General features: G+C 49.2%; 1 protein-coding gene across 1 annotated transcript in view; it reads left to right on the top strand.

Moving 5' to 3' along the window:
• p3h1 (prolyl 3-hydroxylase 1) overlaps positions 1–19,429 on the top strand; it is a 63,749-nt gene extending 44,320 nt beyond the window's left edge. Inside the window, exons 10-15 of the mRNA XM_072478442.1 lie at positions 1,051–1,146; positions 2,851–3,001; positions 4,529–4,646; positions 9,209–9,284; positions 12,946–13,086; positions 15,822–19,429. Coding sequence (XP_072334543.1) covers positions 1,051–1,146; positions 2,851–3,001; positions 4,529–4,646; positions 9,209–9,284; positions 12,946–13,086; positions 15,822–16,172 — 933 coding nt within the window. The 3' untranslated portion in view covers positions 16,173–19,429. The remainder of the gene's footprint in view (positions 1–1,050; positions 1,147–2,850; positions 3,002–4,528; positions 4,647–9,208; positions 9,285–12,945; positions 13,087–15,821) is intronic.
• The last annotated feature ends 3,812 nt before the right edge of the window (positions 19,430–23,241 follow it).

A 23,241-nucleotide genomic window follows, 5' to 3' on the forward strand; every position in this document is an offset into this window, starting at 1 on the left:
ATCCAAAATGGACCAATTTATTGAAATGGCTGCTCTGCAGTGATAACGCGGCTGGGGCAACACAAGAAGTCCCAAGGTAGGCTGCCAGCACCAGCAGTTCCAGTAGTGGGTGCTGCTGAGGCTGCAAGAGGCCCGGGGCGAAGAGCACAGTGACTGGAGACAGGTACGTCCCAGACCTTTAGGGTAGGGAGGGATTGGACAACCTGTGGAATGGGAGAGGGGGATGGAGGGGCTGCGTAGGTTTTGGAGGGCAGATAAGGTGGAACAAAAGGAATGTGACATCTTGGTAGGGAGTGAATACCCCCAATGTGTACAGAGCACACTGATGAGGCCCTCCACGTCCTTCCTGCCTTTTCAAAGGAACCACTTCAAAAGCAACCTTATCATACCTACCCGCCTGCTACTGCTCAGCGTTTCATGGCAGTGGAAGGGGATTAAGGCACTTGATTGCCCCTTAATTGGGCAGGTAAGTACCCCAATATGCCTAAGCGTGGGCAGCATAGTGGACATCATATTCAGCCCCCTCCCCTGGGGAACAGCTCAGGGGTGGGTGGAAAGGAGGTGGACATGGCACTTGACAGATTTTTCCATGCATGCCCCCCCCCCACCGCGCCTCCTAGCGTGGAAAGCACATCTGGCTGTGGGGGCCATAAAATACAGCCACCTGGGGCATCGCACAGGCCTGGCAATGTCTGACTTCAGCTCTGCTGTTATACCAACCAAGGACTCTGCGGGTTAACTACACCGAGTCCACCCATTTTTGCAGAGATTGATCATCTGTGGGCAGGACTGGGTGGGTTAGAGGGAAAGTTCTCAGATCTACCCTGCACACCCACCCCCAAATTCGCCAGGGTTCTTGCCTGTTTCTTTCACCTCTACCAGGAGATCATTTTCATTCAAACAATAAATAATAATAATTTGAGTGAGTGAAGTAGGCAGTACAAATAGGTTCAAATGGTAATTTAACTTGCTGTAAGGATAACGATCTTGCAGGGGCTATCTATTCCTGGCCATTTTTATATCCTTAACTTTCCAATCCTGGATTTCCAGGCTGCTGCTTCAATGGGCGATGGTTACCAAGGGAAACCCTCTCCTCACACACCAAATGAGCGATTCCAGGGAGTGACAGTCCTCAAAGCATTAAAGGTGAGTGATTCAGCACGGTTATGAAGTGAATTAGTGCTACCTCTCTCATAAGTCCCGGCACGTGTTTGGCAAAGTCTTATCTTTTTCCTCTGCCTCATGTCTAAGCTATGCTTCGCTCAATCCCACCTCGTAACCATTCTCCCCGCATTCCTCCTTTTGTTGGGAGCCCCCCTTCCTTTTCTTCAAACTCCACCCCGTGTCACTGTTTCAGCCTTGTGTTTTAAGCAATTTTGTCACTCATGGCCCTTGCCTTTTCGCTCCATTGTCCAACAGGCTAACATTCTGTCTAGTTTTGTTTTTGAATCTTACTGCCATTGTTCACTTCCACCATTTCCCATTAAGCGTTGAGTGGCCTAGACCATTTATAGATGATGGTTATCCAACACTAGCTACCACCAATTGTTACAATTCAGGTTCTCTCCCATCATTTCCTATTCATCTTGACAACAATAGCACTTTTTAAAAAATAGAATTTACAGTGCAGAAGGAGGCCATTCGGCCCATCGGGTCTGCACCAGCTCTTGGAAGGAGCACCCTACCCAAGGTCCACACCTCCACCCTATCCCCGTAACCTAGTAACCCCACCTAACACTAAGGGCAATTTTGGACACTGAAGGCAATTTAGCATGGCCAATCCACCTAACCTGCACATCTTTGGACTGTGGGAGGAAATCGGAGCACCCGGAGGAAGCCCACGCACACACGGGGTGAACGTGCAGACTCCGCACAGTGACCCATGCCGGGAATTGAACCTGGGACCCTGGAGCTGTGAAGCAATTGTGCTAACCACTATGCTACCATGCTTACACTTTGTGTAAGCAGGTCCCATGACCCCGATGTCTTCAAGACCACAGCCTTATGAATGCTGTAAATGGAAAAATATGTCGAGGAACATTTTTACCGTGGTCACACACCTGTTGATGAAAAAGCAAAAATAAACATCTTACTATCAGACTGCGTCGTTCAGGCTAAAGCGAACAGCCAAATTTATTTACATGGTACATAATTACATAGAAACAAGCTAGTACAAAAATATTTGCTTCACCCCAATATTTAAACTGCTTCAAAGCAACTAACAAAAACTTGTAGCTTGGTTAGGTACAAAACGTGGGTATTGGTGAAAAAAGAGCCATGCTGTTGAAACTTTTCATCTTGCACTGATCAGGACAGACACAAGAATGCCAAATTCAAAGGAAGCAACAATTTATACTGCATGAGAAAAGGGTGCTGATTAGTTGGCATATATTTTGAATGAACAATCCAAAATTGCCATATTTCCCTTTTGTTTTAACTTATTGTCTGACCAACATAATGTGAGCACTGAAGCCCACAAGCCCCTCTTACTACCACAATTTGGAAACAGGCATTCCAAATTGTGTTGTGAGCTAAAGTCAAGGTTGATCCCCTAGAGGACGAGACTGCCGAGTTAATAATAGGGAACACAGAAATGTCAGAGACGCTGAATCAATATTTAAGTTTAAGTACAGGTTAAGTTTTTTATCAATTTATTTGTTGTCAGTTCAGTCATTTCCAAATATGTTATTCTTGCCCGTTCTGGTGTTTTCCGTCACTTCGTAATGGATTTTTCTGTCATGAATGAGGCTCACGAGGACCGTCTGGCGCTCCTGTTTTGAATTGACTGCTGGCACACCAGTTGCCTTTTCTGTTTCCTTCTTTCATTTACAATCATGTTTTCTCTGACAGTTCAGTCAGCAAGGCAGGATCCCACTTCAAACATCAAAGTTGTTTTACGACATCAGTGAGAAAACCCGACGGATCCTGGAGTCTTACTTCCGATTGGAAAATCCACTCTACTTCTCCTACACACACCTCGTCTGTCGGACCGCAGTTGAAGGTGATGATCTTTGTCTCAGCTTTGCCGAGATAGCAAGCCTTCCTGCTGGCTGTGAACGTGTTTGAGTTTATATCATATAACAAAATACAGGCAGAATTTGTCATGATTTATACTTTACCTGGATGGGCTTCTGTTATAACCTGCCTACTTACCATTGGCTGGGGACTAATGACAATCCCACAATCCTGTGGGAGTATGAGCTTCCCCAATGAGGGGGGGCGGAGAAACCATTAGTAAACTCCTAGTATAAATAAAGTTGGCCAGTTCAGGAACCAGCAGGAAGGAGTATGCAGCAAGGGAAGTTACTGCTACTGTTATATATATATGTTATTGTAAATAAATGTTATTACTTTGTATCCTTAAAACTCGTGCTGGATTCTTCGTGGCCCTCACAAAAGCTTCATAAGGAAGGTCTCATGCAGATAGGAGCCTAATCTGCCTCAGAAAAGTACATTGAAAGAAACAGCCAGCAATACACAAAATTAGGTGCAGAAAGGGTATTTATATTGAGGGAGCGGTACGCATACACAAACCAACTTCCCTGAAGGTGAGGGGATTTAGATATCTTCAGTTTTCGTTTCCTGGATATTATGAATGCGATTTACCAATCGCGTCCCGCCAGAATCGGGAAGGGATACAGCCAGTAGTTCCTGGGAGAGGCCTTCCTGGGATTCCCAATGATCATCATGCCTCGCGAGATCTAACCAGGTCTCGTGAAACGTCATGATCCGCATCCTGAAGAGCAGCACTGACCCCTGTGGCACTCCACTGACTGCCCGCCACCCTGAGAAAGATCTCCTTATCGCTACTCGTGGCTTCCTGTTAGTTAGCCGATCCTTTATCCACCGACCAATCCTCCCAACACCTGAGCTCCTTTTATGGCTTTTCCCAGCGTATTTCTAAAGACTTTGAGAAAAAAAATGGAAAGGGCCCACGTCATCACACTGGTGGGGTGGGCTCTGATTTAGTACAGCAACTTTGGTTTGTGAAAGATCAGGGCGTGGTTTTTAAAGGGAAGTCTTTTGGTCTTCAGACTCATCCAGAAGGATCTGACATTCACCAGCGCAGCATCCAGCAGCTTCGCAAATGATTCTGGAGGTCTTCCATTTCCCTTCCCAGAATTCCATTTGTGAATTTGGGCCCTTCATTTAGCCCTCACCAAAATGAAATAAAACCAGAAGACGCGGGAAAAACTCAACAGGCCTGGCAACCTCAATGAAGGGAGAAACAGAGCTAAAGTTTTGAGTCCCTATGCCTCCTCTTGAAAATGAATCTGTGGCCACTCAATCTATAGTCAGGGTTTAATTTTGAAGGAACAATGATGTGATGTTTTTATACCATTTGCTGTTTTATATAGCTGTGCACCTGAAGTTCTACTTTCAGATATACTTGCATTGTATTTCCAGCCTTTGTTCCAGAATTCACTCGGCTTTCCTTCTTTTTACTTTCACCCACAAATTGTTCGCAGATCCAGATTTCTGTGGGATATTAACTTTGGTTACCTTGGTTTCTTGTCCCCTCTGCCAGGAACCCAGGACAACCGGGATGATCTGAGTCACTCAGTCCATGTTGACAATTGTATATTAAACTCCGAGGCATTGGAGTGTCGGAAAGAGCATCCGGCCTACACTGAGCGGGACTACAGGTAAAGCCAAAGCAAGACAGTGGCTGCTCTGCAAGGGTACTTCCTCATTGACGCTTTGCCAAGGGTCACAGTCCCAAACAAGGGGCTGGATTCTCTGATTTTGAGGCTATGTCCCCACACCGGCGTGGGAACGGTGCCGTTTTACGACTGGACATTTGGCGTAAAACGGCCACTGATCCTTCGTTTGGCTGGAGGCTAGCAGCCGGGCAGCGTAGAGCACCCGGTTCTAGCCGCCGATACGGCCCGGAGAATTGCCGTGTCCGTGGCCGAGCACGCGCAGGGCGGCGGCCTGCAGCGACCGCACCGTGCAACATGGCGCCGGCCCTCGCAGATCCGGCCTACAAAATAGTGCCACCCTTTTGGTCGGTTCGCGAACCCCGGACCACCCCCCAACAGTGCCCCCAGCCCCTGACAATGTTCCCCCTGCCCGCGGATCAGACCTCCCCCGACTGTGGCGGCGCTGGACTGAGTCCGCAGCCACCATGACGAGTTCCCGATGGATGAGACCACACGCGGCTTACGCTGGTCAGAGAGCGGAGTATCGGCGGGTGGGCCTCAGGCAACGTGGTGAGGCTGTCGATACGGCGTGCGATGGCGCTTTGGAGGTGGCAGAGCATCGTGAAAGCGGTGGCGCCCCCGATTTGTTCGTAAACGGGTATTCTCTGGCCGATCACCGAATGTGATTTTGGTGTTGGTGATCGGAGAATCCTGTCCCAAGTCTCCCTCAAGAGCCACATTCAGGGACACTGAGCCCTGGTTTAAACAACAGCAATGTGCATTTATATAGCAACTTTACCAGACAAGAGCATCCCCATATGTTTCACAGGAACATTATCAAACAAAATCTGACACTGCGCAAGATACATTGAGAAAGGTTGCCAAATGTTTGTCCAAAGAAGTAGTTTGGCTTAAAGGAGGAAGAAAGACTGGGAGGTTTAGGACTAGAATTAATGTTATTAAACATTTTTTGAAATAATAATAATCTTTATTAGTGTCACAAGTAGGCTTACATTAACACTGCAATGAAGGCACTGTGAATCCTTAAAGTTACAAAGCCAATGCGCAGAGTGAACAGGGCAAACCCTTAATCCATCTCATTGTTTGCTCCCAAAAAACAATTCACGTTCAAATTAAACCCAATTCACAAGAGAGACATACAAGATCCAAGCTGACAAGTAAAGGCATTGCACCTCAGCTTGGGCTTGATCTGACACTCGATCAAAGCCAAAAGGCCGAGAATTGATGGAACTGGAATGCTATATTATTTATGCTATATTTTTAATGCTATATTAATGATATTAAGATTCAGGATAAACAGGCGATGGTATTCACTGATTAAGTATCTTGAGCACATATACAAAGGGACTTCCCATTTCTGAGCCCATGTTCCACGTTTATAAAGATTGTCAGAGGTTGCAGCCCCTTTTTAGGTATTTGAAGGGACTGCTCCTCAATCTTTGGTTGCACTTCAGCTCCACACTCCTAATCTTCGGTCACTCAATGTGGAGGGGTGAGGGGACGCGAGGTGGGGAGAGACGCGATGAGGGAGGACGACCACTCCGTAAGCCTGCTCCAGGACCTGGCCAAGTTGGCCATCATCAGGTCTGGGCAGTGGACAGTTCAGAGGGTCATCCGACCCAGATGTCTGCCCCTTTACCCTGGCTACGTTTGCGGCCAGGTGACCTTGGGGAGGGAGTACACCAGCACACTTCAGGCCTTCCACGACCGGTGGGCACCGCGGGGGCTGGGATGCATCATCACCCCACCGGAGACTGTCCACCCCCCACCCCCCCCCCCGCCCTGTCTTTTATGTTTTGTTTATCGGTCATTTATTTAATTAAGAGAGTATGAAAGGGGACTGCTGAGACTCTGGAGTGTTGGTAGGTGGCAGGCAGAGATGCACAATGCTTCATTCCGTGAATAAACCAACTCTCAAATAAAGGATGTGGCTCGTTTCATACTTCACCGTCTGGCTTACGATCCATTTATCACTGCAGACGTGTGTCTGATCAAGGGTTTGGACATTGGGAAGTGTGGGGGTTCTGCGGGCCAACCCCTCCCTACCTCCCCCACCCTTGCTGCCAACTCCTCTCCCCACAACCCACACCACCCCCACCCTCTATAAACCCCCTACCCCACCCACATTACTTACCTGTGAGTGGCTGTGGGTCATTCCACAATCATGGGACTTCTGTGCCTGTCCTTCCAGCAGCAGCCACAGTCTTCCCGGTTGCGCTGCTGAGCACAAGAGCTGCTGGCCTTTGATTGGCTGGCGGTTTTAGATAAGTGAGACGTCTTCCCCCCCAGGTTCTTGTTTCCAGGGGAATGCCCACCCCCAGCCTTGCCGCTGCCTCTTTGGGTTTGTGCCTCGGTGGACATTCTGGCAAAGAGGCCAGCAGGTTAAATCCTTGAAACCTCAACCAGATTCCACCCTATGTTCCACCTTTCCATGTTTCCATGTTTCTCACCCTGAGAGGCCACGAGTGGAATATAGCAGGGTCACAGAGCTCTTAAGAGCCACAGATGAATTGAGGGAGAGGTGGAGGTGGGGATGATGGTGGTGGGGGGAGGGGGGTCACTGGCCGTACCCTCACCAGGACTGATGTAGTGAGCGGGCAGGAACTACCCACCAGAGCACAGTGAAAGACAAAAACTATTCAAGACGCCAATTTGCATGCAAGTGGTTTGTTATGGTTGGTTAACAATCTCCGGCCTGGCTAATTCTTTCCACAATAGGATCCTATTCCAGGAAAAATAGTTTTTTTTTAAAAATCACTTATTGTCACAAGTAGGCTTCAAATTAAGTTACTGTGAAAAGCCCCTAGTCGCCACATTCCGGCACCCTTTTCGGGGAGGCTGTTTATGGGAATTGAACTGTGCTGCTGGCCTGCTTTGGTCTGCTTTCAAAGCCAGCGATTTGGCCCTGTGCTAAACAGCCCCTAACCAGTTGACTCCCTAACCAGTTGCACCAGGTTGTGGATTCTACTTTTGGGCATCAGCCCTTATCCCATTCCCCATCCCCCTCCGAATCCTGCTAGGGTTGGAGCCCAAACTATGAAAAATCTTTGCTACCTTAAATATCCCACATAAATTTAATTTGTTATGGATGAAACCCACATATCGTTTGCTGAACTACAGACTTTGAAAATAAGATCCCACTTTTCTCAAAGTGTAACTGCTGCTCTGTCATCACCATTGATGAACCTTGGGCAATTATACCATTTCCACCAAATATTTTTCATGCCAGTTCTCTGATGGATCAGCAATAAATATACCGTGTGCCAGTTCCCTCGTGACTGCGTGGTAAATAAATATTCACTGCCACCACCAATACACAGTGGCAGCAGCAGTGTGCGCCATCTCCAAGATTTAACTGGAGCAACTCACCAAGGCTCTTGAGGCAGCATCTTCCAAACCTGTGATTTCTACCACCTAGAATGACAAGGGCAGCAGAGGCATGGGAACACCCACCAGCTGCAAGCTCCCTCCTAGGCCACAAACCATCCTGACTTGGAAATATACCGGCGTTCCTTCACTGTCGCCGGATCAAGATCTGGAAATCCCTCCCGAACAGCACAGTGGGTGTAGCGACACCACGCGGACCGCAGGGTTCAAGAAGGCAGCTCACCACCCCCTTCTCAAGGGCAATTAGGAATGGGCAATAAATGCTGGGCCCAGCCAGCGACACCCACATCTTGCGAAAGAATACATTTTCAAAACCCCACCACGTAGCCCCATTATCTGAAATGGCCTAGAAGGCCAATCGGTTCAAGGGCAATCACGGGTGGGCAATAAATGTTACCCCAGCCAGCCTAGCCCACATTGCATAAAAGAATTTTTTTAAAGTTGGCACTGCTGCTTCACGGCTCCGGAGACCCGGGTTCGATTCTGGCCTCGGGTGACTGTGTGGAGTTTGCGCTTTCTCCCCGTGTCTGCGAGGGTTTCCTCCGGGTGCTCCGGTTTCATCTCACGGTCCGGGGATGTGCAGGTTGGGTGGATTGGCCATGCTAAATTTCCCCTTAGTGTCCAAAAGGTTAGGTGGGGTTACTGAGTTACAGGGATAGGGTGGAGGCATGGGCTTAAGTAGCGTGCTCTTTCCAAGGGCCGGTGCAAACTCGCTGGGCCGAATGGCCTCCTTCTGCACTGTAAATTCTATGATTCTCTATGATATATCAGCTACTCAGTGACTCAGCACATTACAGCTGTGAGTATTTGAGATGTGATATGTGGAAAGGGCGATCCCTGCTTTCAGCCATGGTACTGCATTTAGCCACAGTTTCCTTGGGCTGGCACCTCCACTGTTAGCATAGGGACTGACAGTATCTCTTCAAAGGGCCAAATGACCTGCTTCTGTGCTGTAATGACTCTACAGCTGGGATTTTAAATTCCCGCCCAAAGTCAATGGATGTTTTGCTACCTCTCCGAACTCTCCGGCCACCCACGATGGGATGCGGAAAGCCGCGGAAGTCCATATCTCACCTGTGTACTTGGTGTTGTCTGTGAATGCTGATGGGTGTTTGTAACACATTCTTTAATGATCAAAGATTGTATATTTTTTCCAGCGCTATTCTTTATTTGAACCACGATTTTGAAGGGGGGGACTTCATATTCACGGAAATCGATGCAAAAGTTATTACAGTAAGTTATTATCCCTCATTTATTTTTGATAATTTGCAGTTAAAAAAACAATACTATGAAGGTTCCTTTCTCTCTATCTGCGGAGATTTTTCTTTTACCTCTGTTTCACTCCTAATACCCTTAGAAGACTTTGTACATCTTGGGAACATGTGGCAGGCAAAGCACCTGCTTGTGTCTATTTTCTGTAGCTTGTTTTACCTGGAACAGGTCATCAGCCGGAAACCAGAGGCTACGGCTTCCGGGGGCGCAAGTCCCCTGCAAACATGGTGACCAGCAATCTCTTGCTGCCCTGCCATAGGCATTTTGGAAGGATTTACAGGTTGATAATCAAGCCTGTGTGGTCACTTGATAAACACACCTTCCTTGACCATCAAGTAGAGGAGTGGGATCTGAGCCCAGGGCTTCTGACTCTGAGGCGGGGCTATTGCCCACTGATTCACCACCTTCCCCCCTCCTCATAGGAGACCATAAAAGGTGACAATGACTCTCTCACCTTTACCACCTGACCTTCTTCTCTCTATTACGTCCTTATTTTGAATTTATCAATGTTAGTACAGTCACTGCTGAAATCAATGGCTGTTCCTACAAACTGTAGAAAGTTCATTTACACTCAAAACGTTAACTCTTGTTTGTTTCCACAGATGCTGCCAGACCCGCTGAGTTTATCCAGCATGTTCTGTTTTTACGACAAACTCTCGGTTCAACCTGAAATGTGACTTGTTGCGCCGAGCCCCATGTTAACTGTGTTTCTTTGAGGACTTTAGAAACAGTTTACTTCCCCAGGTCCCCCCCCCCCCCCCCCCCCCCCACCCTGGCATTATGACACAGTGATTAGCACTGCTGCCTCACAGCCGCAGGGACCTGGGTTCAATTCCGGTCTAGGGTGACTGTCTGTGGCGATTTTGCACGTTCTCCCTGTGTCTGGGTGGGTTTCCTCCGGGTGTTCCGGTTCCCTCCCACAGTCCAAAGATGTGCAGGTTAGGTCGATTGGCCATGCTAAATTTAGCCTTTGTGTCCAAAGATGGTTAGGTGGGGTTACGGGGATGGGGCGAGAGAGTGGACCAGGTTGGGTGTTCTTTCAAAGGGTCGGTGCAGACTCGATGGCCCGAATGGCCTCCTTCTGCACTATCTTCCCTTCACTCCACAATGTTCACAATTTAAAAACCCAACATTGTTGTCACCTGCTCACTTCTTCTTTAAAAATATGTTTATTAAAGATTTTTTAATAACCGACACAAATAAGAGCAAAAGAATGCAAAAGGTCACAAGCAATATGAAAGTTAAAGAAAACCCAACATATAATTAACTTAAATACTAAAACTAACCTAAACTCTGAACAGCTGATGGTGATTAAATCCTTAATAAAGGAAATAAATGGTTGCCATCTTAGAACCTCTCCACCGACTCCTTGAATTTGACCTTCTCCAAGTTCAGGGATGACATTAAGTCACCTAACCAAGCAGAGGCATTGGGCAGAGTAGACCTTCAACCAAGCAATATTTGCCTCCGGGCTATAGCGAGGCAAAGGCAACAACATCCATCTCTACCCCAGACTGAATCACCGGCGAATCCGACACCCCAAATATGGCCATAAGCGGATATGGGTCTAACTTTACATGGACTATCTCCGACATGGTACCAACGAAGGAAGCCCAGAAGCCTATGAGTTTGGGGCAGGACCAGAATATATACATGAGGTTAGCCGGGTCAAGAGAATGGCGATCACACCTATCCTCAACATTTGGGGAAAGCCCACTAATCCTTGCCCTAGTCAAGTGCATCCTGTGTCACACTTTAAACTGAATTAGTCTCATCTGAGCACATGAGGTTGTGGTGTTGACTGTGTGAAGGGCCTCGCTCTAAATCTGACGAGCAAGAATAGGGCCCAATTCACTTTCTCATTTCGCCCTCACACTTTGCAGAGTGGAATCTGGAGAGAATAAGGTCATATGGGTGCAAAATAAACCCCTCGCTAGGCCTAGCCAGGGACAGAATCCTCTTCAACAAAGCAGATGGTGGCACCAAAGGAAAGGAAGGAAAAGCCTTTTGTGAGAAGTCACAAACCTGAAAATACCGAAAAAGGCTGGAGTTGGGTAGTTGGAAATTAGTCCCTAAAACTGGCAAACTTCCCCTCCACGAACAGGTCCCTAAAACGCTCCAGATCCTTCACTTCCCAAGATTTAAATGTTGGAACCAAACCGGAAGGTAAGAAAAGGTGATTGTTACAAATAGAGTCCAGTGAAGACAGGGCAAGGAGCTTAAAATGCTGTCTAAAATTATTCCAAATTCTCAGAGAGGACACCACCACTGGGTTTGAGGGAAACGTAATGGGGGAAAGGGCAATGGTGTAGTGACTGTGGCAAGAAAAGTAGAGGTGGTGCAGGAGTGAATCTCCATTTGTCCCCAAATAGAATCGGGGTCACTGATCCACAACAACATATGTTAGCAGCCCAGTAATGAAACAATAAATTGGGGAGAGCCAAGCCCCCCGACTGCCTATCCCTTTGGAGCAGAATGCTACAGATTCTGGGATTCTAACCCACCCAAATAAAAGAAGATATCCTTTATAAAAACGGATTTGGGAGAAAAATGGGAAGACATTGAAAGAAAAAGAAAAACCTCGGGAGCACGTTCATTTTAATAGTTTGAATCCTACCCGCCAAAGATAGAGGAAGGTTGTTCCGCCTCCTCAAATCTATTTTGACATTAATAGTTCAGTGTATGAAGTGAGGCTCTGTTGTGGGTAGCGAAAGTTTTAGAAAGGTGAAAAGTCAATGACCACAATTGAGCTCGCCTCCCAGGAGGGTTAACCAGGAAACACTCACTCTTGCCTAAATTCAGTTTATACCCAGAGAAGGAGCCAAAGGTGTTAAGCAAATTCATTATGCCATCAATGGGGGAAGCCGGGTCTGTAATATAAGGAAGTAGGTCATCCGCATAGAGAGACACCCGATGCTCTAACCCACCTTGGCTAATACCTCCATTGACGAGAGGATCTCAGCGCTATAGAGGGCGGCTCTATAACCAGGGTGAGCAAGAGTGGAGACAGTGGGTAGCCCTGCCTCGCGCCCCTATTCAAGGGAAAATAATCAGAGTACAAAGTGTTCGCAACAACGCTGGCCATAGGGACATTATACAACAGGTGAATTCGGGAAACAAATTTATGACCAAATCCAAATCTCCCGAGAATCTCAAATCAATACCCTCACTCCAGTCTTGTCAAATATCTTTTCAGCATCAAGAGATATTATCACCTCAGGTTTGGGGACTCGGGAGGGGGAGGGGATGACAGTATTACGATCCCAGATCAGACCCCAACAATGGCTAAGATACTGGACCAAAACTCTAATATATTAGTTTAATTTGTAAGACTGTGGGGAAAGAATAATTCGCTTCAGGAATGACTGCTTGAAAAAAATAGGGATTTGTTATTTTAAAACAAAATTTTATTATGACTACAATATCCAACTCTGTTCTGCAGCAGGAGCCACCTCATGTGCATCTTCCCCTTACATTGCACACCGGAGTTCCCCACAAGCTCACTTCTTACCTATTTCCTATCATTTCCTCTTTGAAGCTAGAGGTGGATTCCAGCACCTGACCCTTGACACTCAACTAAAGTACATTAAGAAATTATTTCCAATGATCTCTTTTTCCACAGGCAACGGTACAACCCAAGTGTGGCCGTGTGGTGGGCTTTTCCTCGGGGGCTGAGAATCCGCATGGGGTCCAGGCCGTGACCAAAGGGCAGCGATGTGCAGTGGCACTGTGGTTCACTCTGGACCCCCGACATAAGGAACGGGTATGGTATTTGCAGCCGTTCACAACAGAATATGGCAGAAAAATCTGTCATCTAACCTTGTGGGGGGGAGCACGCAGTATCAGGGTACAGAGATACAAGGGGAACATGGTGCCGGGGGTGTGGGAGACTGGATAGTGTCAGGAGAAGGGGGCACAGCGTTTGGGGAGTGGGCACAATATCAGGGAGGAGGACACAGTGTCAGGGAAAGGGGGACAGAGTTGGGGAGTGGGCACAGTGTTGGGGAAAGGGACACAGTGTCAGGAGAGTGGCACAGAGTTGGGAGTGGGCACAGAGTTGGGGAAAGGGCCACAGTGTTGTGGAGTGGGTACAGTGTCAGGAGAGTGGCACAGAGTTGGGGAGTGAGCACAGTGTCAGAGGAAGGGGACACAGTGTTGGGGAGTGGGCACAGTGTCAGGGGAGTGGCACAGAGTTGGGAATGGGCACTGAGTTGGGGAGTGGGCACAGTGTCAGGGGAAGGGGGACAGAGTTGGGAGTGGGCACAGAGTTGGGGAGTGGGCACAGTGTTGGGGAAGGGGACACAGGGCCCGATTCTCCCCCAAATTTTCAAAGTTAATTTGTGGCGTTTTTTTCAGGAAGTTTCCCGTCAGCTCTGCTGGTGAGTTACCCACCAGTATTCAATGACACTTAGTCACTTCTTTGGACCCTGGGGTGTTTGTCACTTCTTTGGGCCCTGGGGAGTTTCTCACCTGTTTACACCACACTTCGAATTTTTTATCGCACTGTGGAGCTGAACACAGAGATCGGGCCACCATTTTGACAGGGTGGTCCAAACTCTAAGTGAGCTTGTGGGTCGCCCACCCATGGGCAATGTCACCCCCCACACACATGGACACTACCCCACAACCCCCCCAAGTGAGGACACCCCCTATGGGGTCGCTGTGGGTCCCCCCTCTCCAGGCTCCCCCAGCCTCTTAACAGCACCCCCTCCCTTCCAGGATCCCCACCCATCATCCCCCCACCCCCCCAAACTGCCCAGAGGCTCCTACTTACCTGCCCTGCACTCTCCCTCCCTTCAAACGCCCGTTCCACCCTCATTTTATGGGCAAGAACTCACTCGCCCCCTGGCCCTTGGCGGTGCCACCCTGGCACTCGGACACACTTGCGCTGCCACCCTGGCACCCAGGCAGTGCTCCTGCCAGCTTGGCAGTGCCATCCGGGCTCCTTGGAAGTGCCAGTGTGGAAGTGTCAAAGTGCCCATGTTCTAGGGGGAGGGCAAGGGAGCCACTCTGCACTTACCCTGACCACCTTGGGGTCTCTGGTGGCCCGGTAGACCCCCCCCCCCCCCGGTAGACCCCCCCCGGATGCCGTTCCACCTGGTCCACGTTTGTGTGGACAAGCACTGATCGGCGCTCAGCTGCAGCCTCATTGGGGAGGCTGAGGAATTGCGGGAGGCCGCTGGAACTCGCACAGATAGGTAGTAAGTAGGTTTACGACCTTCTTCTGCGAGTATCATTCGGTCACGCCCATTTGGGGCGGGGTTCCAACTCCAACGTCTCGTGGGACTTCGGAAAATCCCAGGAGGCGCAGAGCCTGTTGGCAGGCTTGCTGGAGGCCTCTCCCGACGTTATCCATCCACGCTGCGCTCAAGCGAGAGTGCAACGCGGCAGGAGATTTGCGCCCACAGTGTTGGGGAGTGGGCACAGTGTCGGGGAAGGGGACACAGTGTTGGGGAGTGGGCACAGTGTTGGGGAAGGGGACACAGTGTTGGAGAGTGGGCACAGTGTCAGGGAAGGGGACACAGTGTTGGGGAGGGGGCACAGGGTTGGGGAGTGGGCACAGTGTCGGGGAAGGGGACACAGTGTTGGGGAGTGGGCACAGCGTTGGGGAGTTGACACAGTGTCGGGGAAGGGGACAGTGTTGGGAGCACAGTGTCAGGGAGGACGACATAGTGTCAGAGAGGGAGGCACAGTGGCAGAGAACACAGGGGAGAGGGAGGAAGACACAGTGTTGGGGGAGAGTGTTATATTATCGGGAGGGGGGCATAGTGTCGGGGAGGGCGAAACAGTGTCGTGGAAGGGGGCACAGTGGGAGGAGACACAGAGGCAGGGGCCACAGTTTCTGGGGGAGGGGAACACAGTGGTGGGGGAGGGGGGCATAGTGGCAGGGGACACAGTATCAGGGGAGGGGAGCAGTGTTGGGGAGCGTGCTATATTATTGGGGTGGGGGACATAGTGCCGGGGAGGGGATATATTATCAAGGAAAGGGGACACATTGTTGGGGAGGGGACATAGTGTCGGGAACACAGTGTCTGGGAGGGGGTATAGTATCAGGAAGAGGGGAACAGAGTATTGGCAAAGTGAGCTCTGTGCTGTTTTCTATTCTAAGTACTTGCCTCGTGTTTTTAAAGTTAATGTAGCTGACTGAAAAATAGCATAATTTTATGGCCTTGCAAAGTTTCCTTCCTCCTCTCTCTGAAGCCATTCAATCTGTGCCCCAAAGCACTGACACAGATTATGTTGGCCTAGGGAGCTGATGGAGAGCAGCCTGGGCTAAGAGTCGAATGTGCTGCAATGGCCGAGAGAGTAAGCAGAATGTGGGGAACTGGCTCAGTTTAAATCAGCATCCCTGAGCGAGGCGGGAGGCGGATCTGGAAAGGAAGCCTGACTTTGATCTGGGCTCTTGTGATATTTTGAAGTTTAGGCTGGGGCCTAGTCTTGGTTTTGGTTAGTGTACAGGTGTGCTGACAGCCCTCTCGCTCACTCTATGCCCCACAGGAGAGGATTGCAGCCGATGATTTGGTGAAGTTGCTGTTCGGGGCAGAGGAGGAGTTGCAACATGATGAAGAGGTGATCGGAGGGCCTGATCCTGACCAGCACCAGCCAACAGAGGCCTTGGCCGCCGAGCCCACGGGTGAGCCACCCACCAAGGCAGCGGCAGAATCTGACGCAGGAGCCCCGTCGGAACAAATCGAGGCAGAGGGGCAAAAGGCAGGGACCGACGGAGTCTCTGTTCCAGACTCCTCCACAATAAATACATCAGACTCCTCTCCGGAGACAATACCTCCTGTTTTAGATCAAAAGGCCTCAGCAGCTCAGAACATGCCCCCTGGAAAGCAGGAATTGTAATAGTATTTACAATTGTACACAACGAGGCTGCACCGTTCAGAATGATAAAAAGCACAACGTTTTGTTGTTTGATTTGCTCACGGTGACCAATCCTCCAATTCTGGACCTGAAAACTGTGGACCCCATTACCTCAGCCAGTCCTTGTTTTTCCTCCTGCAGTCTACAGGCTTTGGAAGCCAAAGCTTGACTGCGTACAGTCTCCATCTGACTTCCTTGAATTGTTTCCTCTTCTCCCCTACTCTTTTGCAGCCTTGCCAAGCAACAAAGGAATAAATGTTCTTCATCCGACCTCAGTTATCATGGGAACAGCCTGGGCCACTGACACCCATTGTCATACACGGAATGCACTCCAGGTTTTGCAGAGTTCACACAGTTCGTGAGGCACTGATATTGTGAAGGAGAAGTGTATTCGCTGTTACACATTTACTGTCAGTTGGCACTCAAAGCACGTATTCCCCCATTTTCTATACAGGGAGCAGTAAGCGCACTGACCAGTGTTTCTGTTCTATTACTTATAATCCCTCACCCCAATGTTCCCCCTCCATCTTCAGATGGTGCTGAGGGTAAGGGTGCATCATTCCTTGTCAGCTCTCCACCCTCCAATGCGTTCTTGCAGAGGCCTTTCTTCAGCAATGAGTTTGGGCAAACTATTCCGCTGGTGAGGGCATCAGGGCTCACCCTAATCCTGCTGAGACCTGCCCTTTGTCCTGATGCTGATGGCAGTGGGCCGGCTCATTTGGTGACAATCGGGATGAGGGGGGGCGGAGGGGGGGGGGGGGGGGGCGCACGATATCCCCCCAACTCACCTTGTGCCAAATGACATAATTGTAGCACAAACTATGTAGTGATTTATGGACATTTCTGGTCCCACACAGAGACACATCACACACTTAGTCCCGCACACAAACACACATTTAGTCCTACACTCACATCCACCGACACTCAGCCCTACACTCATATACAAACACACTCTCTCACTCAGTCCTTCACTCATACACAAACACACAGTCCCACACTCAGTCCTATGCTCACACTCAAACCCACTTAGTCCCACACTTTTTACAATGTCAGAAAAACCCATCTGGTTTCCGAATGTCCTTCAGAAAGAAATCTGCCATCCTTACCTGGTCGGGCCTACATGTGACTCCAGATCCACACAGAGATTCAGTTGACTCTTAACTGCCCCCTACTGAAATGGCCGAGCAAACCACTCAATTCAAGGGCAATTGGGGATGGGCAAAAAATGCTGGCCCAAACAGCGACGCCCACATCCCAAGTACGAATTAAAACTAAACACACAATCTCAAAGTCACACACAAATGCACTCACACACAAACAAAACACATACACCCAGTCCCACCAGCACACATTCAGTCCCACATGCAAACAAACACACTCTCAGTCCTACACTCCCACACAGTCTTACACTCATACACAAATACACAGACTCACAAACAGAAATAGACTCTCACACATGCAAAGTCACACACAAAAACACACAAGCACACTCTCACGCAAACACAGACACAAAATCAGCCATACACACATACAGATACACAGTACACCATACTCACTCACTCCCACCCACATGATTTCAGCAAGAAACACTCAAAGCAGATCGGAGTCAGAACCCTAGCTGACATTTCTGTCAGAAACATTCAGAGAACTTTTCCTGTAGAGATCAGACAACCCAACCCAGACCAGGGGTTGACCATGGGATATTCTGAGCTTGGTGTGCCTTGGAGACCAGCCCCTTCACCCCTGAGCCACAGGGCAAAGGCCTGACGTTCCTGACAGGAAGCCAGATCTGCCAAGACTGAAATCTCCTCTGACTGTGAAGGTCTGGTGAAAACTTTATTCGGTGGTGTGAGCCTGGCCCAACTGCACACAACTGCCTATATATTAGCCTTAAGTTAGCTTGGGACAGATAGTTAGGGGAATGTTCCACACCAAGACTGTCCAAGCTACTTGTCTTTGTGGGCCACTAATTTCCATGGTGGTTTGTGGGTCACTAATTTCCATGGTGCTTCGAGGGCCACAGGTAAAGTATAAATCTCCACTCCCATTAACTTGTGTAAGGTTTGAAGTTGCTGGTGTAAAGAGGCCTTGGTGTCCACCCAATGAGGCAGCAGCAGTATACAGTCCTTCAAAAAACATACAACGGTGGCCAACCTGTGGATAAAAGATATAAGCGCAGATATGAGTGAGGTTTTCCAAAAGGTAGCTTGGTTGGGGCTCAGGGCTACACCCCGATGTGAATTACTAACATATTTAATAGTGGAATCTGGGTATTAGTCAGCCTTGCCTTGGCTATTGTCAGTAATGTATCAAACTACAACAAAACTGTACACCCAGCCAGTGTACCTCACGCTCGCAGATCACTGAACAAAACAGACCGCTTTGTTCTGAGTCATGAGGTATGTTTGTTACCCAGACACCTGATTGTGTCTCTTTGAACCTCTTCCTGAACTGGTTTGCGTGTTGCTCTGAGGCTGTCAGTGTTCTGCCCACGTATACCAGCAAGCTCCCTGATCTGATTCCGTGTCTGTGCTGAGTTTCCCTCCCCCGCTCACATGGGCAGTAGTTTAGGTGACGATCTCAACACAGAATGTCTCTGCTGTGTGTGGCGGGAGAGCTTTGAAGCTAGCAGCAGCCGCTAAAGGATTTGTACTCCCTGTGGCCCAAGGGGCAGAATAAAGAAAATCAACCGCACCGACTGGGCCCAATCACTGTCCAATGGCCAGGGTTTCATTGCAATGCTCCCAATGATGAAGGAGCCAAGGCCTTCAGGGAACATGGTGAGAAAATTGGAAACAGCATGCATCAAATCTTTACAAATGTGTTTCCCTGTTTTGAACATAACCTGCATAGTTCTGAAACAAAATATGATTCCATCAACATTTCCCCTCGATGCAAAAGTCAGGCTAGAGGTTCAACAGCCTGATATCTCCCAGTAAATGAGAAGATCTTTCATATCCACACTGTCCTGGATGAATAGAGCAAGCATGCCAATACTTCCCTGACCAGGTCTGTCCTGCTGTTCCTCAACGGCCCTGACACTGTTGATATTTATAATCATTACTGTTTTCAGTAAAGCAAATGCATCGTGAGACTTCAAAGCAAGTCTGACATTGTTTGTCTCATTTTATTTTTATCTTAAATATCTCAATGTTCAGGTACATAACCCATCAGGGTTTCGGTACTGAACACCTGTGGAGTTTTATCCACAAATAAACGCTCCTTTTTTCCACAGTGTACCTCAATGTGTCTCCGACTTGTTACTTTGCCTGGACTGGTTTTCCACCATTGCTCGTTGTGGGGCACAAGCTTATTTTTAAGAGAACAAGACCATGCTGTATGGACTCCATTCGTACTCCCTTGAGTATAAACGTTTAAGGAGTGATCTAATTGAAGTGGATAGTGATTAAACTAAATAAATAAACAACCTTTATTGTCACAAGATTAAAGGATGTGACAGGGCGGATAAGAAACAAACTATTTCCTCTGGTGGACAAGTCCGGAACAAGAGGACAGAACCATCAAATTTGAGCTAGGCCGTTCAGCCATGAGGTCAGTTGAACATTTCTTGACACAAACAGTGGTGGAAATTTGGAACTCACGCCCCCCACTGTTGAGGTGGGGTGGAGGGGATGGGAATGGGTGGGTGGGAGGGTCAATTTAAATTTTCAAAATTGAATTTGGTAGATTTTTGGGTAAAAATTGGCAAGGGATATGAAACCATGATTTGTAAGCGGAATTAAGATACAGATTAAATAAGGTCTAACTAGTTGGTGGAACAGGCTTGAGGAGCTAAATTGTCTACTCCAGTTCCTATATTAAATCTGAAGGTGTTGGAAATGCACAGCCTGGCTGTCAGTGTGACTATTAATAAGTGTTTCTAAGATGGGGAGAGATGCTGTGGCAGAACCGGGGGAGATGATGGTCGTGGTAATGTCAGAGGCCGAGTAATCCAGAGGCCTGGGCTATGGGTCTGGGTTCAAATTCCACCATAGTAGCTGGTTGTAAGATTGTTGTTGATGTGTTGGGTGTTCTGGATCACATACAGGTCATCAGCACTTGAAGTAGTGCAATACTATTTTATGAAAAGGTTAACTATTGAAACATACTTGAACTGTGGGTAAATACGATACCAGCTTTAACTAAAGACCTTTGCCTTGTCCTAACCAGTTGATGCACTCAGCACATGGTGAATGCCTGTGTTGCAGGCTGTGAGCTCTGTGCTCCTAGCTAGCTGCTACTCGAATGAGCGGGAACTCTGATGCCCCCTGTCTTTATAGTGCATGTGCTCGCACTGGTGATTGGCTGCGGTGTTGTGTATGTTGATTGGTCCCACTGCATGTCCATCAGTGTGTGTGTGTGTGTGTCTGCACCATGATATACTGGTGTATATTATGACATCCCCCCTTTTATAGAAAAAAATGTGCCTGCATGACAATAAATAGTGTGTGGTGAATGTTCCTGACTACGTGTGTGCGAAATATTTACAGGACTATGTGCATAAAAACTAAGCTATTTAAATGGGAAGGTGCCTGGTGCAGAAAAACTGTGTGTCACAGAAATAACGAGATGAACACTATATACAAACCACTTGAACGATTAAACGGAAGAACAGAACAGACCAGAGAGTCCATTAGTGCACAAAGTTCACAAATTAAGTCTCTGAGGTGGGCGACGAATTCTGGTTGACCGCCTCAAGGGTGGGTCCGTATCCACCGGCTGAGGAGCGGGCTGGACTGCATCAGGGTGAGGAGGATGCAGAGTAACCGGAATCTCCGCATAGTCCAGGTCAGGGACAACAGGAGGGCGTGGCACTGGTGGAGGATCACGTAGCGAGTGCGGAACGAGACGAAGGGCACGTTGATTACGGCGCAGAATGGAACCATCCGGTAGCCGAACCAGGAACGAGCAGGGAGCCACCTGCCGAAGAACCACAGCAGTTGCAGACCAGCCACCATCCGGAAGATGGATGCGGACGTTGTCATCTGGAGCCAGAGCAGGGAGATCAGCTGCACGGGAGTCATGAGCCGCCTTGTGCTGTGCACGAGACAGTTGCATTCTTTGAAGGACTGGAACGTGGTCGAGGTCTGGGACTTGAATGGACGGCTCCGTCGTCCTCAGGATGCGACTCATGAACAGCTGGGCTGGCGACAGGCCAGTGGACAGTGGGGCCGCATTGGCAGCCTTGCAGAGGAGCCATTTGACTATGTGGCCGTCCTTCTCCGCTTTGCCATTAGATGGGGGTACAGGGGGCTGGATGTCACATGCACAAAGTTGTACCTCCTGGCAAAGTTGGACCATTCCTGGCTTGCGAAGCAGGGGCCATTGTCTGGCATCACAGTGAGTGGGATGCCGTGAAGAGCAAAGGTGTCCTTACAGGCACGGATGACTGCAGACGATGTGATGTCGTGCAAACGTACCACCACCCGGTAGTTTGAAAAATAGTCTACAATCAGAACATAGTCCCTGCCCAGCGCGTGGAACAGGTCGATGCCGACCTTGGACCAAGGGGACGTGACCAACTCATGGGGCTGTAGGGTCTCACGTGGTTGGGCCGGCTGGAACCGCTGACAGGTGGGGCAATTGAGCACTGTGTTAGCGATGTCGTCATTGATGCCGGGCCAGTACACTGCCTCTCGGGCCCGTCGGCGGCACTTCTCCACGCCAAGATGGCCCTCGTGTAGCTGTTCCAAGACAAGCTGGCGCATGCTGTGCGGGACAACAATGCGGTCCAGCTTCAGGAGGACACCATCGACTACCGCCAGATCGTCGCTGATGTTGTAGAACTGTGAGCATTGGCCCTTGAGCCACCCGTCTGTTAGGTGGCGCATGACACGCTGTAGCAGGGGATCAGCCGCGGTCTCGCGGCGAATTTGGACGAGGCGTTCATCCGTGGCCGTTTGATTGGAGGCCACGAAGGCCACATGGGCGTCAACCTGGCAGACGAATCCCGCTGGGTCACAAGGGTTTTGACTGCCCTGGACAGAGTGTCGGCTATGATCAGGTCTTTGCCCGGGGTGTATACGAGCTGAAAGTCATATCGGCGGAGTTTGAGCAGAATGCGCTGGAGGCGAGGCGTCATGTCGTTCAAGTCTTTTTGTATTATATTGGCCAGCGGGCGATGGTCGGTCTCAACGGTGAATTGGGGAAGGCCGTACACATAATCATGAAACTTGACGACACCGGTCAAAAGGCCCAGGCACTCCTTTAAGATCTGCACGTAGTGCTGTTCCGTGGTGATCATGGCACGTGACGCATATGTAACGGGGGCCCATGATGAGGCCTCATCGCGTTGCAGGAGCACTGCCCCAATGCCAGATTGGCTGGCATCGGTTGATATTTTTGTCTCTTTCGCTGGATCAAAAAAGGCTAATACCGGGACGTGGTAAGTTTGGTTTTAAGTTCTCTCCATTCGCGCTCGTGGGCAGGAAGCCATTGGAAGTCTGTCGTCTTCCTGACCAGGTTCCTGAGAGCTGTGGTATGAGAGGCGAGGTTAAGGATGAAGTTCCCTAGGAAGTTGACCATGCCCAGAAATCGGAGGACCACCTTCTTGTCCTCTGGCTTTTCCATAGCTGTGATGGCAGCCACCTTGTCCGCATCCGGCCGCACACCCAACTGGGAGATGTGGTCCTCTAGGAACTTGAGTTCCGTCTGGCCGAAGGAGCCCGAAGGAGCATTTGGCTCTGTTGAGGCGTAGGCCCTGCTCCCGTTTGCATTTGAACACGTGCTGGAGGCGACTGATATGCTCCTGCGGGGTGGTGGACCAAATGATTATGTCGTCGACATAGATGCAAACACCTTCAATGCCTTCCATCATTTGTTCCATGATCCTGTGGAACATTTCTGACGCCGATATGATCCCAAACGGCATCCTGTTGTAACAATATCTGCCAAAGGGGGTGTTAAAGGTCCACAGTTTCCTGCTGGATCTGACTAGTTGAATTTGCCAGAATCCTTTCGAGGCGCCAAGTTTGGTGAAGAGCTTGGCGCGAGCCATCTCGCATGTGATCTCTTCGTGCTTGGGGATTGGGTAACGCTCTCTCATTATGTT

Source organism: Scyliorhinus torazame, chromosome 16 (assembly GCF_047496885.1).
Source record: "Scyliorhinus torazame isolate Kashiwa2021f chromosome 16, sScyTor2.1, whole genome shotgun sequence".
Lineage (NCBI taxonomy): Eukaryota > Metazoa > Chordata > Chondrichthyes > Carcharhiniformes > Scyliorhinidae > Scyliorhinus > Scyliorhinus torazame.